Below are 14,580 nucleotides of genomic sequence, written 5' to 3'. Positions count from 1 at the left end.
GCTGGCCTCGAACTCACAGAGATCCGCCTGCCTCTGCCTCCCGAGTGCTGGGATTAAAGGCGTGCGCCACCACCGCCCGGCTTATTCTATATTTTTATCTAAGCATTTTTTAGAAGTGAAAACAATCTGTACCCTTAACAAGGATATTTTCATTTCCAATTTGGTTTAATATTTAGATACTAATGCTTCATATTTAGATAGCTTTCAGTTCTGAAAATATAGTTTGAGCATCCAGGGTAAACTTATAAAGGAAATATTTACCTGTCTAAAATAATAAGCTTATTCTATATTTTTATTTAAACATTTTTTGGAAGTAAAAGCTATTTGTAGTCTTAATAATATTTTCATTTCCAATTTTGGTTTAACTGCTACATATTTTGCCAGCTTTAAGTTCTGAAAATACAGAGAGTTTGCGTATCTAGGATAAACATGATACCAAGTACCTTCCTTCAGCATGCAGCATTTATATGTAATTTCTTTCAACATAGTACCCATGTGGCTTTTGTTCTCACAGTATAACTACTATAACTTAAATTTTTATTTTATATACAAGGTGCTTTGCCTGCATGTATACCTGTATACTGAGTGCATGCAATATCTGGAACTGGAGTTACAGACTGTTGTTAGTCACCATGTGGGTTCCAGGAAATGAAAGCAGGTCCTCTGAAAGAAGTGATCTAGACCACTGAGCCTAGTCTCCAGCCTTTTTTATAATATTTTTAAAGCTGGTATGCCTTGTTTATTTTCTTATCACTGTACTCCGATAGCCTGAGAGTTCCGATCTATTGATTCTTAATGCTTAGGCAGGATGGAAGAAAATGTAAAAACAGTGTACATTTTTATAACTAGAGATCTGGTCTCATACAGTGACGAGACATAATTATTAGCACAAAACTGAGATAGTTAATCTTAGGGTTATTTGTGACTGCTGACATACCATACATTGCTGGAAAGGGAGAAGTAAGAAGTATTTTAGACAGCTTTAGGAGCATTAGTCACACAGATATTTGTTCTGATACAATACCTGGTGACGTCTCACAGTGCTTTTCAATTTCAGAGAGTGTCCCAATCAAATTATGATCTTCTATCACATTTAAATAAGGTAAAACATTGCAGGGAAAGAAAAAATTTTCAAGAAACAAGAAAAGTCAACAACTTCGATCTAAACAAAGCTGAATAATCCTAACGAAGAAAGAACTTTCTGGGTGAACTGAAGACTGTCTGCTGTAAAAACTCAGTATCCATCTGCCTTGCCTGCCTCATCTCTGCCACCTGCTGCTGGATCTCCTACTGCCAACACCAGGGACTAGAACAATAAACAAGTACATACCAGCTCAACCAAAATCAACTTAGCATTCCCATCACACAAGAAAACTTCTGAAACGGGCACATCAAATGTACTGCATGCATCCCAGGACAGATGTAAATGCATCCCAACACGTTTATAGATCACAGTATCATGGAGATGTCAAAGAGCTGGATATCCCCATAGGCAATGAAAAAGCTAAAGCTTATTTTGGTTATTCACGCTACCTGCTGAATTTCTAGTAGGGCCAATCTAATCTCGTGAGTAAAGTATAGATTTTGTGGAAATAAACTTATGAAAACTACACACACAAACAAAAATAAGGCTGTTCATTAAAAGAACAAACTTATTAGTTATACTCAATTACAAAAACTTAAGATGGAAAAATGATATGTAAAACACATGTGAAATAAGATGGTAGTGTCAAGCTTGAACACTTAAAAATCAAACCACTCACATTTTCTTCTAGCCTATACTATTTTTGCTATTTTTATAATCTTCACACAGACAAGATGTATTTCTTATATGTGAACGTAGACAAACTAAACTGGATTTAATTAAGTTAGTTTAAGTATAGGTATTGCTCACAAACAGCATGTATCACAGTAACCTGGAAAGCATGTAAAAGCCTGTCCCCCGCTCCTGCAGTGCCTGACTTTGAAAGTCTACATTCTCTTAGCGCCCAGGTGACAGAGATGCCTGTAGGACCAGTACCAGCAGCAGCAAGAGGGCCAGCTGTAACTGGGATGGAAACAGCTGCACCTGAAACACAGCTGGTACACTTCAGCAACTCTGTGTCTGTTCTTCACAGTGACAAGGAGTTAGAAAAATACTTCAAAAAATTAATAAGAGAGAGAGAAAGGGCTGAAGAGATGGCTCAGAGGCTCTTCCAGAGGTCATGAGTTCAACTCCCAGAAACAACATGATGGCTCACAACCATGTATAATGACATCTGGTGCCCTCTTCTGGCCCACAGGTATACATGCAGGCAGAACACTATAAATAATACATAATTTTTTTTTTTTAAGAAAAAGGGAAAATAATGAGAACTTGTAAGAAGCCTGATAAAGGAGACAAGGCTAAAACATTCTTGAGTAAAATCTAGATGCAGTAAAACACTGCTTTTGTTTAGTAAGGTTTAGATCATATAAATAATTTCAGCCTAATAACTTAATATTTGTGATAAATTCCTAAAGAAATAAATAATCCACCACAAGCATACAACACTCTTTCACTGAATGTTTAAAGAAAATAATTTTCAAACCCAAACTTCTTTTTTAAAAACATTATTTAATTACTTATTTTATTCTGTGTGTGTGTGTGTCTGTGTGTATGTGTTAAGTGCATGTGTGTGTACAACATTGATAAATTAATCTGACTTTGTCAGGATCCTCCAGAAATGGAATTACAGGCAGTTGTGAGCTGGCACGTGGGTACTGGGAATTCAGCCTTGGTCCTCTACAAGAGCAGCCAGGCACTCCTAATAGTGAACCACCTCTCCTGCCCCCAAAGCACATTTTCTGTCCGTTCACAGTAGAATTGACTGCATTGTGCAATATTCCCTTAACAATTTATACTGACCAACAGTTCTAAATTGACTAATTCTTAATAGTTTTAGCAACAGTTAAAATACTCCTAGTCTAGGAAATAAGAACTAAATAGCAAAAGAAATGTGATCAGTTTTACAAGTGTCAAGTATATGTCCAGAAAAACAAAATTTCCAATTTTAAATTCTTCACTTCCCACTAGGGGAGAAGAGAAAAAAAAGGATATATGGATATATATATGTGTGTGTGTGTGTGTGTGTGTGTGTGTGTGTGTGTGTGTGTGTGTGTGTATGTGCGTGCGCCTCCTTTTCCCTTGTTGAATGTCCCCGGGAGTGACCACACAAATGTGGCCGTCTACTAGAACGACTAGAATGGAATCTATACAGAGACTCATCATGCACAGCAGTGTTTCCATCAGGATGCAAAGGACACAGGCTTCAGTAAGTTGGACTAAGCTACTTTCCTTAAACAGAATTCAAGGCCATTTACTCAGTGAAAGAGCTGACATAAAACTAGAAAATTTAAGGCCTTCAAATACATATACATGTGGTACCGAGTGTGGTGACATATGCCTCTAATCCTGGCAGAGGTAGAGGCAGGCAGATCTCTTTGAGTTTCAGGCCAGCCAGCCAGGGCTATGTTGGGAAAACCTGCCTCAATAGAATGAAGAAAAAAAAAAGTGTGTGTATTCTTGTGTGTGTGTGAACGTAAATCCGACCACCCTCCGTCCACTCATTTCCGTGACCAAGAGCAGCCACTTACCTACTGTTGGAGTATTGGCAGCACTCAGGGACGCGGATGAAGAGATAGAAGAAGAACTCTCTGCTCGGGCTAAGGGAGCAGTAGGGGGTGGGCTGGTGTTGGAAGTTACAGGTGGGCTGAATGGCCTGGGCTTAAAAACAAGAAGTTAGTTATCAAAATGCTAAAGCAAGATTTTCCTGGTCAGAGAACTTTTAAAGTCATAACAAACCAAACAACTTTACCATGAGTTTCTTTTAACTGGGTATTAGGTGTTATGTCAAATCACTTCCAATAATATACTGAAACCTGAAAAAGCTATTTTAAAACTATGCTATCAAGGTTTTATACAAAAAATAGTCTCTGTATTTCAAAAAGCAGACTTACTATGGTACTCAGAACTGAAATGAAAGTTCTTCATATATACTATCAAACAGCTTTCCAAAAGATTATGTACACGATAATTTCTAGAAACATGAGATTAGTTCTCTGTACCCTGTCAGCAATAATAGACAAGTCACAGAATAAGGAAAAACAAATTTTAAATGTTCTAGCTAATATAATTTTAAAAAGGCGTGTTTTCATAGTTTTTTTTTTTTAAAGTTTTACTGTTTACTGTTTTTATATGCAGTTGGTATGCGGAGGCCAAATAAGGGTACAGGATCCCCTGGGCTAGAGATGAAGATGGTTGTGAGCTGCCCAAAGTGGGTGCTAGGAACCCAGTTCTTGTGCTTCTGCGAGAAAAGCAAGTGCTCTTAACCACTGAGCATCTCTCCAGCCCCTATATTTTCATTTTTATGAAAGGTTTTGAAAGGTCTTATTATTATCTGAACTTTCACTAACCCTTAATATTATTTGCTGCAAATATTTTCCTCTTTAAGTGTTGCTTGACCTTTACTTTTTATATTTACAAATCTGTTTACATTTTCTTTTGTAATTTTTGCAATACCTCCTTACTAAGAAAGCTACAGCAAATGAAGGTTTGAGAAAAATCTTCCTTTTGTTATTTTCTCATTTAAAAAAGTAAACTAGAATGTAATATATAAAAATAAACTGAAAATATTATCTCCAATTCTTTTATTTTTTACATTGGTAAGTAGACTTTTTCTTTCTAAATTAACTGTTCCAATAATACACTAGGAATACTTCCTACAGTGTACTATTTGTTTTTAAAAACATACTTAATTAAAAATAGCCTTTCCTGCTTATAGAGGTAACAAAAAAAGATACTGTTCTTACCTACAAGACACTAAAAAACAAACGTAAAACCATCTAAGTATTTACACACTAAACTAATCAAATCTAAAACTTACAGGCATCAAAATAAGACTTTACTCTATGAAGCACTTTACAACCTGTAACCCTCTCTCACTAGTAATTATTTTTAAGCATACTTTTTCCTTGAGTACAGCTTGCTTTCTTTTTCATCTTGTTTGTTTGTTTATTATTTAGGTTTTTCAAGACAGGATTTCTCTGTGTAGCCCTGACTGAGTACAGCTTTCTAAGGACTCATCAATCACTATGATTAATAGGTTGAAAAAAATGCAGCATGCAGCTGTTTATTTATAGAAAGAAGAGGTACAGATACTGTCTGAAACTTAGACAAGTCTTCAGTTCAACAGCTTTAAGGAAATATCTTCAGTGGCAACATGGTCTCACAGCTATTATAATGTGGCTGAATTTTTCAGTGCATTTTATAATACTTAATGGAAAGGGGAAAATGGATCTTTTCCCAGGATTTTCTCTTGCTTTTAGAATACATCTAATACAGTCATCAACAGAACTTGGTATTTACTAGTGCAAACTGAGATGTGTTGTAAGTATAAAAATGAACTTTGAAGATAATGTACACGTCAAAAATGCAAAAAAAAACTCAAAAACTTTCATTGTAAATATATATTAAAATGTTTTGTAATACTAAGTAAAAGATAATAAAATGGATTTCAGTGCTTTTACTACCAAAAAATTTTGAAGTTTGTATGTTGCTGAACATATTCTTATTGGGTAGAATTACTGTAAAACAGTGGCTGTCGATGCCAGGTGGTGGTGGCGCACGCCTTTAATCCCAGCACTCGGGAGGCAGAGCCAGGTGGATCTCTGTGAGTTCGAGGCCAGCCTGGTCTACAGAGTGAGATCCAGGACAGCCACCAAAGCTACACAGAGAAACCCTGTCTCGAAAATACAAAAACAAAACAAATAAAAAAACAGTGGCTGTCAAATATTAGTGTGCGCCAGCGGAAGACATATTAATACTCAAACTGCCTGACTGCTCCCTGAATTCCTGATTTGTCTGGGGACAGCCACAGACCATTTCTCTTGAGTTTCCAGGTGGTACTAAGGCTGCTGATCTGGGACCCCATCTGAGGGTCTGTAAGAAGACAATGGGGTTTCCTTGGGACAGACAGGAGGGTGCCATTCTTTAGTGGTCAATGAGGCAACAATCCTCAAAGTCCAAAAAAGTCACAATCCCTTTGGGGACTGAATGAGCCTTTCAGAGGTCACATGTCAGATTATCCTGCATATCAGATATTTACATTACGATTCATAACAGTAGCAAAACTACAGTTATGGAGTAGCAACAAAAATAATTTTATGGCTGGAGGGGTCACCACACCATGAGGTCCTATATTAAAGAGCTGCAGCATAGGGAAGGCTGAGAACCACTGGTCTAAAATATTTGTGTGTATACCATTTCATCCAAGAATTTCATTTTCAAATCACTTAATAAGGAAACACTGAAATGTGTACAAAGCATAGCTATACTATTATGATAAGAACAAAAACTCAGAATCATCAAATTTCTAAAATCTCTTAGAACTTTAATTCTAAATGTAGAAGACTTATAAAATGAAATACTCTGCAGTCACTTGAAATGTTGCTTCGTGATGCCCCTGAAGTAGTTTCTAGAAGGATCTCAAGAAAGGGGGAAGGGCTGATAGAAGTATTCAACTATGAATTCACTTTTAATAATTTTAATTATTTGACAAAGGATTCTAACTACATTTAAAGAAGCTTGAAAATTATAACAGAGAAAGATATTTCCAAAATACTTTAAAGTAAAAACAATAGGAATATGTAAAATATGAAGTAAAATGTATGGGTCATAGCAACTTTCTAAGTACTCACCAGTATGCAGCAATGTCCTTACAGTTTTAGGTATGTTAAAGTCACTTAATCTCCCTAGAACTCTTACTAAAACTGGCCTAACACTGAACAGCTAGTATACCACCTGTCCTTACAGTAACTGTTAATTTACTGTCTCTGGTCAAATATTTATGCGTTAAGAAAACAATGAAAGAATATATATTAGAATGCTAACACAGTTATCTTTGGTAATATATGGAATCCAATTTTTATGTGTTTTCTATATTTTCCAACATGATTAGGGGTAAAAAAAAAACCAAGTTTAATAATAATAATAATAATAATAAGAAGAAGAAGAAGAAGAAGAAGAAGACATGTTAAGACTTGGTGATTCTAGCCAGGTGGTGATGGAAAGGGGAAAATGGACCCCTAGCACTCAGGAGGTGGAGGCAGGTGGATTTCTTTGAGTTCAAGGCCAGCCTGGTCTACAGAGTGAGCTCCAGGACAGCCAGAACTACACAGAGAAACTCTGTCTCAAAAAATCAAATAATCAATAAAAATAAAGACTCAGTGATTCTTGTATTACTTAAAACATCTCCATCTCCTTGGCAGCTTTCATCTGGTCTTCTCTCATTGCCAGTACGTCAGCTCACTGGGATAAGAAATTAAAGAGGCCGCCATTTCCACGTGACCCTCCATTCAAAGTACATTTCCTATCTACATACCATGTCTCCAGCTTTACTCAATGTGGACATGAAATTAACTAGAACATAATCCAGGAAGAGAACAGACACCAAGTCTATACAACGTGATATGCACACTAACAGAAATACAAGCCAAGTATATGGGAGTAAGCGGAGAATGATACGATCTGTTAGAGTGACCAAAGGTAGTTGATGGATAGCTGGGTCTTAAAGAAAAAGGCCATCTTTGCCTCAGAGAAAACTGTCATTTCAAACAGAGGAGTACAGTAAGAAACCATGGATGTGTAAAACAGCATGAACCAGTTCAACGGTAGTGCGAGGGTGCATGCGTCACACACGAGGCCCAAGGTCCAGTCCTCTCTCCTTACAAGACAACAGAAGAAAGAACAAAGGGCATTTGTGTCTGGAGAGCACCTGACGGTCTGAGTGGCTGCAAAGACAGGAAGGGGGGCTGGTCTAGTGAGTGCTGCAGGCTGCTGAGACATCCAGCCAAAATACCCAAGAAGGGAAAAAATAGAAGAATCCTGGCTTTCAGGAATGTAACCACGGTAAGGAAACAGCAACCCGTGTGAAAGAAGAAACAAAAGAGAGCACACAGGAGGCACAAAGGCTCGCTCAGGACCCAATAGAGAGCACAGATGTTTCTGCCCTTCCTGAGGACTTCTGAAAACCAGTGCTCCCTGGTCTTTGGTTCTTTTATGTCAGCTAACTGCTGTGGACTCCAGTCTCCTATGTAGAAAATAAAGTTAGAATAGGCAGATGCCTCCTGGGAGTCCTAACAGTAAGGCCTAAAACATACCACATTTTCTTTCTTAACAAGAATTACATGAACTTGCCTATTTTGAGTCAATGGACACTGACTTGTGTAATACGCCAACTTTTTAAAAGGAAATCTCTGTCTTCTTAGGCAGTGGGTTGCTTTTCTAGTATGATTTTGAGATTTTATGAGAGGGAAGTATGAGTGAAGAAACTTCGTATTTTTTAAGGACTTTAGAAAAAAAACATTTAACCATACAGGGGCATACACTAAAATAACTATCTTAAGTCAAAATAATTATACCATTTTTAGGAACTGGTGTGGTGGCACATGCCTTTAATCTCAGTACTTGGAAGGCAGAGGCAGGTGAATCTTGGTGAATTTTAGGCTAGACCAGTCTACATGGTGAGTCCCAGGCCATCAGGACTACACATTGAGACCTTGTCTCAAAAACAAACAAACAAATCCAAAATAGTTATATAACGAAAAAGAACTGTGAGTACATACTATTTCATTAATTCCACTCAGCTTGCCTGAAGTAAGCTTTGGTCTGGAAGCAGGCCGTGGAGGTGGAACAATGGTGCCTAGAGAAAGAGGAGTTGTGGGTCTGGCTGAAGGAGAGAAAAGAGAATTTGAAGAAAATCATTAGTATGTAGCAATCCTAGGTAAAGACAAAAGAGTTGTTAGGATTCAAAGATCATTTTCCAATAGTATTACTATAATTAAGGGTATTTGTTGAAATAGTGAAAATCTGTCAGATACTTTTTTTTATCAAAGCTACTGTTAATATTTACAATATTACTCATAACAATCATTAAACCTTCCAACAAAACTGACAAGCACAGAAAGTTTGTTCCTGTTTCAATTATTTATACATAGAAAAATTAACTCTGGTAGGTCAGTTGATAAAAATAAACCAATTCCAATTCAAAGGTCACTGGTTTACTATCAATACATCTAATTCACAGAGACTAACATGAGTGCAAGGCGTTGCAGGTGTGCCTTCAAAATAATGTGAACGTCAAATAGCACACCTGACCTTAATTAAACCTATGGACTGATTTAAGTAGAACCATACTGCAATATTCTTCAGAATAACTAAAAGCATTAAAGACTATAATTTTCTAAAAATAGTACCAAAATCAGTACAACCCATTTTTTAAATGTTGGTAACAGATTAATTCTTCCTAAATTCTATGAATTAGTGCTCACTTTGTCAATGCCATTTGCAATATTTCTTACAACTTTGAAGAATCAATATTTCTTAATTTACATACCTTTATCATGATAGTAAATGAAATTCAAGTGTATATAATCAAAAGTCAAATATATGTATAATCAAAGCAGGAATAAATTACAGGCCAATATTTAAATTATCTTTATAAAGTTATTTATTTTTGTGAGTGTGTGAGTATGTGCATGAAGATCAGAGGACAACTTGTAGGAATCAGCTCTCTTCTACCATTTGGGCTCTGGGGGTCAAAACCAGGTCATTAGGCTTGGCCACAGTTGCTGTGGGATGGTCTGTATGTCAAATTGCTGATTGGTCAATAAATAAAACACTGATTGGCCAGTGGCCAGGCAGGAAGTAGGTAGGACAAGGAGGGAGGAGAATTCTGGGAAGCAGAAGGTTGAGGCAGAGAGACACTGCCAGCCGCCGCCATGACAAGTAGCATGTGAAGACTCCGGTAAGCCACAAGCCACGTGGCAAGGTATAGATTTATAGAAATGGATTAATTTAAGATATAAGAACAGTTAGCAAGAAGCCTGGACCGGCCATACAGTTTGTAAGCAGTATAAGTCTCTGTGTTTACTTGGTTGGGTCTGAGCGGCTGTCGGACTGGTGGGTGACAAAGATTTGTCCTGACTGTGGGCAAAGCAGGAAAACTCTAGCTACACACAGTATTACAGTCATCTCACTGGCTCTTAAATTATCTCCAAATAGGATGATTTCCAAAACCTTTGGTCCAATCAAAAATGCATGCTATAATTCAAACATTAAAAAAATATAGTGGGTAGGAAAAATATAATGGGCAAATTCTCCACATTTACAGATGTGCAAAATTAAAACACATAAAGAACCTAAGTAAATACATGGGAAAACAAAACGCAAACCTAAAGATCTTCGGTTCTCAGTGAAGGAATGAGACATGGCAGGAAGCAGAAGGAAGAAACAGGATGGAAAATGAACTGGCAGGAAGGAATCGTCATTAGAAAGCACACCACAGGAAAGTGCGTACACATGCTTAAGGAAGGCAGCCCAAGTGCTAGGAAGATACCAAGTTCCAATTCGGAGGCTGCTGCCTCCTTTCAAATGGTGACCGCTCTTTGATGCTGTCTGTGTCCTTGCGTTTGAAGGTATATTCTGAAAAAATGTGTACCAGCCTGAATGATTACAGTACTTCCCTGTGCTATCAGTCGCTATTGTAAAGATATGGTCATATGTGAAACTAGCAGACTTAGAGTCAGATTTCCAGCTGTGATGAGCTTACCACAGCAGAGGCATTTATATATGAATTACTTATCAGGGCCTGTCCAAGTAGCATTTTAAATGGACTTAAGCCAATCCCAGTAAAAGTGTGAAACCAATTCCTTCAGAATTTATTTCATAAGGAAAACTAATAACAATACTTATTAACGCTAGTGTTTATAAATGAATACTATATCTGCATATATATCCCTCAGACAGTGTTTGTAGAAGCCGCTGGAGGAGTTGATTATAATTATTTCCATCCTTAAATGTTTTAGTGTGTTTGTTTTTACTGGTGGTGGTAGTGATTAAACACAATACATAAATGGAATCAATGAGAAGGAAATGTAGTTACTTCAGTCCCCCAAATAAGACATCTCTCTCATATACACATATTTTATTTTATTGTTTTTGTTTTATTTTGTTTAATTTACCTGATGATGATGATGAAGTTAATGAAGCTGAAGAAGATGAATCAAGAGATGATCCAAACAAGGGGTCCCAAGCAAGTAAATCACTGGTCCCTTTCCTAGCACACCATTTTAAAAATAAGGGTTAGCAAAATTATTTTATGAGTATAAAACCATTTATTTTTATTCCACAGAATCCTAACAGCTCAATAAATGTGATCAAATAGTTGAACACACTGAGAAATTTAGTCAATAGCATTAAGCAGAATCTACAATGTAATATATTGTTGGAAAGTAGAAAGGATTAATCTCCTTTGTTCATACCTTGCTAGACTCCAACTGAGCATGAAGAACAGTAATTTCAGATTTACAAATAAAGAAAAGCAGCAGTCTAAATGAGCTACCCAATATACACAGCTAATGGATTCTAACAGTCTGAATTCTAGCATAGTCTAGAATATAAAATTCAAAACCAGTGAAATGTATGAAATTCTGAGTAGAATGTAGGCCTACTCTGCTAAAATTACTACAATGACCTAAAATCACATATTTAATATTTCAACAAGCACCAATGCAAACATGTTCTACCTTGTACAATAAAACTTACTGATATAGCTACATGAGTGGCATCAAAAGACTAAGCTTTAAATGCTAAACAAGTTATCTTTAAAACCAATAAAATAAAATAAAACACCACTGTGTTTATTTAATACCTCACAGGTGGTATATCATTTTTCACTATTAACTTCATTAAGCCAAACTCTTACTCATGTAAAAACATTAACTCAAAGAAAGTATTCTAACTGACAGAGAAGTGAAAAGGGACTCAGGGAACACTGGCTTAACAGCTTGTTTTCCTTTTTCTTTTTCCCCCTTTCCTTTTTGAAGAGCTAGCAAGCTGGCTATCTGGCTTCTTGCCTTTTCATCTTAACTGAGACACTTCATCTTGAAGCTCCTGACATATGGTCCATTTCATAAAGTCACAATCAGAAGTGAAGGGCAAAAATGAAGAAGAGAAATGAGAAAATGTCCATAAAAACTGAAGACAGATGTGTATGAACCTAAGGTATCAGCATTTGTTAGGAAGTAGGAAGGCTCCCAAGGCTGACAGCAGTTAAGTGTTTTTTAGAAAACCATCATAAAAAGAAGTTTCATGTAAAAAGAAATTAAAATACCTAAAATCCCCAACGTGAATTTACAGTTCAGAAAACAATACTACTAACACTTAACTGCAAGAGTCTAGAAAAAGAGGACAAAGGAAAACACAGGAAAATCTAAATGTGGTTTAAAAAAGGATGGATAAGCAGAGCATGAGATTTCCATGCCATTCAAATACTGAATTAGATGCTACAATGTCAGTCCTTTAAGAGTTGCCCAAAGAGGAAGAAAGGGTGGTATGGGGGAGGGAAAAGAGTGAGCTGCATACATCCACAGAATGTGCAAGACTAAAAGTGATCCCTCTGAACTATGTATTTTGGGTGACACGTGTCAAGATGTAACAAATGCACTAATCTGAGGGACTTTGAGGAGGAGGCTTGGCATATGTAAAGGTAGGGGACTATATAAGGACAATCTCTGTACCTTTCACACAGTTTTGATCTTAACTTAAAATTGCTCAAAATAATAAAGTCTATATTATATTTTTATAATAAATAGACATAAACAGCAAATAAAAAGAAATAAACAGCAAACTTACTCATTGGGTAGAGAAGATGGCTTTGATTTTGTTAACTCTTCATCTAATTAAAAAATTAAAATATTATGAAAAACTAATAATCTGAGAAGAAAAATACTTTCATTAAAAGATCCTCTATATACTTATATATTCCAATGCTAGGAACTTATAAATTTTGGAATAGAAAAAATAAATGTTAAATTTTAAAAGAAGGTAAACAAGGTGAATTTCTGTTGATTCTTGATTTCTTTCATTAGCTTTATAAAAGAAAACATGGACTGTTAACTTTAAAAATCGTAAGAGCTGGGTATGGTGGCTCAGGTCTTTAGTCTCAGCACTCAGGAGGCAGAGGCAGGTGGATCTTTTGTGAGTTCGAGGGCAGCCTGGTCTACACAGTGAATGTTAGGATTACATAAAGAGATCTTTTTTTTTTTTAATTTTTTAAGATTTATTTATTTATTATGTATAGTGGTTTGCCTGCATGTTTTCCTGCAGGTCAGAAGAGGGCACCAGATCTCATTACAGATGGTTGTGAGCCACCATGTGGTTGCTGGCAATTGAACTCAGGACTTCAGGAAGAACAGTCAGTGCTCTTAACCTCTGAGCCATCTCTCCAGCCCCACATAAAGAGATCTTATCTCCAAAAATAAATAATAAAAAAAATTTGAGGAAATGTTTAAGTACTTGTGTGCATTCTACTTAAAGATTTTAATTGGTGAATCCTATAATCAGTTTTTGAGTTCTCAGAATACTACTAGTGACTACTATACAATCATCAGTAATGATGAGCTACTGAAGGAGGTTCCACTCTTTTCTGTTAGATTCTGCATTTGTGACATGTCTTATTTCATAACCAACTGACAAGTAAGAACAGTACTGGAATGAAAGGTCATGTTGGCGACTATAAACTTCCTCCACATCTCAGTGTTCTCTCTCCAGGAGCCACAGGGATGCCTGCAGGGATTCTCAGTGGGTGCGGCCTGCAGTGATTCTCAGTGGGTGCGGCCTGCAGCCCACTACAGGAGCACCAAGCACACTGTACACATACTACGACACGGTTTGCACTGCCCCCCCCCCCCGCAGGTCTGCTCTGTCTCAACACGTCTGCTGCACTGCCCTCCATACTGCAGCAGCCCCACTCACTGATTCTCTCGACAACTTTAGCATCAAACAGTTCTTTTCAATGGTGCAATCCTTACTTTTATTTTGGTATTTATTATTAACTCAGTCGGTGTTTTCAATTGTGTTAAACTTTTAGTCAAGACTGATTTTTAGTAAGCATTCTATTTTACAAAATTATAAAAGTTTCCTATTAAGTCTGATTTATAGTGCTTAATTGTACAAAAAAATGTCACCATCCTAAATTTTTTGGTATTATAAAGTTGCTATTTTGAAATTATAAAATAGAAACCACATTGCAATATGACTTTAAAATAAGTAAAACTCAAGATTACTATTTTATAAGACATTTTCATAATCCCTCTGCCAAAGTGCTGGGGTTTGAATCCAAGGGGTGTGTACATACTTGGCCATGTTAACAACTGAGCTATATCCCCAGTCCACCTTAATACTCTCAATCAGAAGTTATTCTCTGGCTTTGTTGATTTCTGAAAAATTTTATAAACTATATGAAAGATTAAGGAATATCTCTTAGTACAATAAGAAATACTACAGGCAGTTTGTTTTCTGCATAAAATAAGTATCCTTCTAGTCAATCAGTAAGACTGGTAAAATGGAAAGAATATTAATTCCTTAACTACACAAGGCTGAGACTAACAATGATATTCTTACAGACATAAAATAACTAATCCCTATGTCAAACTTACTAGATGAATTCCGATTCATCTGCACCTAAAACAAAAATACAAAAATTGAGTATTATTAAACAA

At 36.4% G+C, this 14,580-nt stretch overlaps 1 protein-coding gene across 1 annotated transcript in view; it reads right to left on the bottom strand.

Annotated features, from left to right (window-relative positions):
- Fcho2 (FCH and mu domain containing endocytic adaptor 2) overlaps positions 1-14,580 on the bottom strand; it is a 106,009-nt gene that overhangs the window by 19,314 nt on the left and 72,115 nt on the right. The window contains 5 exon segments of the mRNA XM_037209479.1: positions 3,616-3,745; positions 8,644-8,747; positions 11,041-11,135; positions 12,713-12,755; positions 14,518-14,542. Coding sequence (XP_037065374.1) covers positions 3,616-3,745; positions 8,644-8,747; positions 11,041-11,135; positions 12,713-12,755; positions 14,518-14,542 — 397 coding nt within the window.

The sequence above is a fragment of the Peromyscus leucopus genome, chromosome 11, assembly GCF_004664715.2.
Source record: "Peromyscus leucopus breed LL Stock chromosome 11, UCI_PerLeu_2.1, whole genome shotgun sequence".
In the NCBI taxonomy this organism is placed as follows: domain Eukaryota; kingdom Metazoa; phylum Chordata; class Mammalia; order Rodentia; family Cricetidae; genus Peromyscus; species Peromyscus leucopus.
This window is presented reverse-complemented; position numbering and strand designations above follow the sequence as displayed.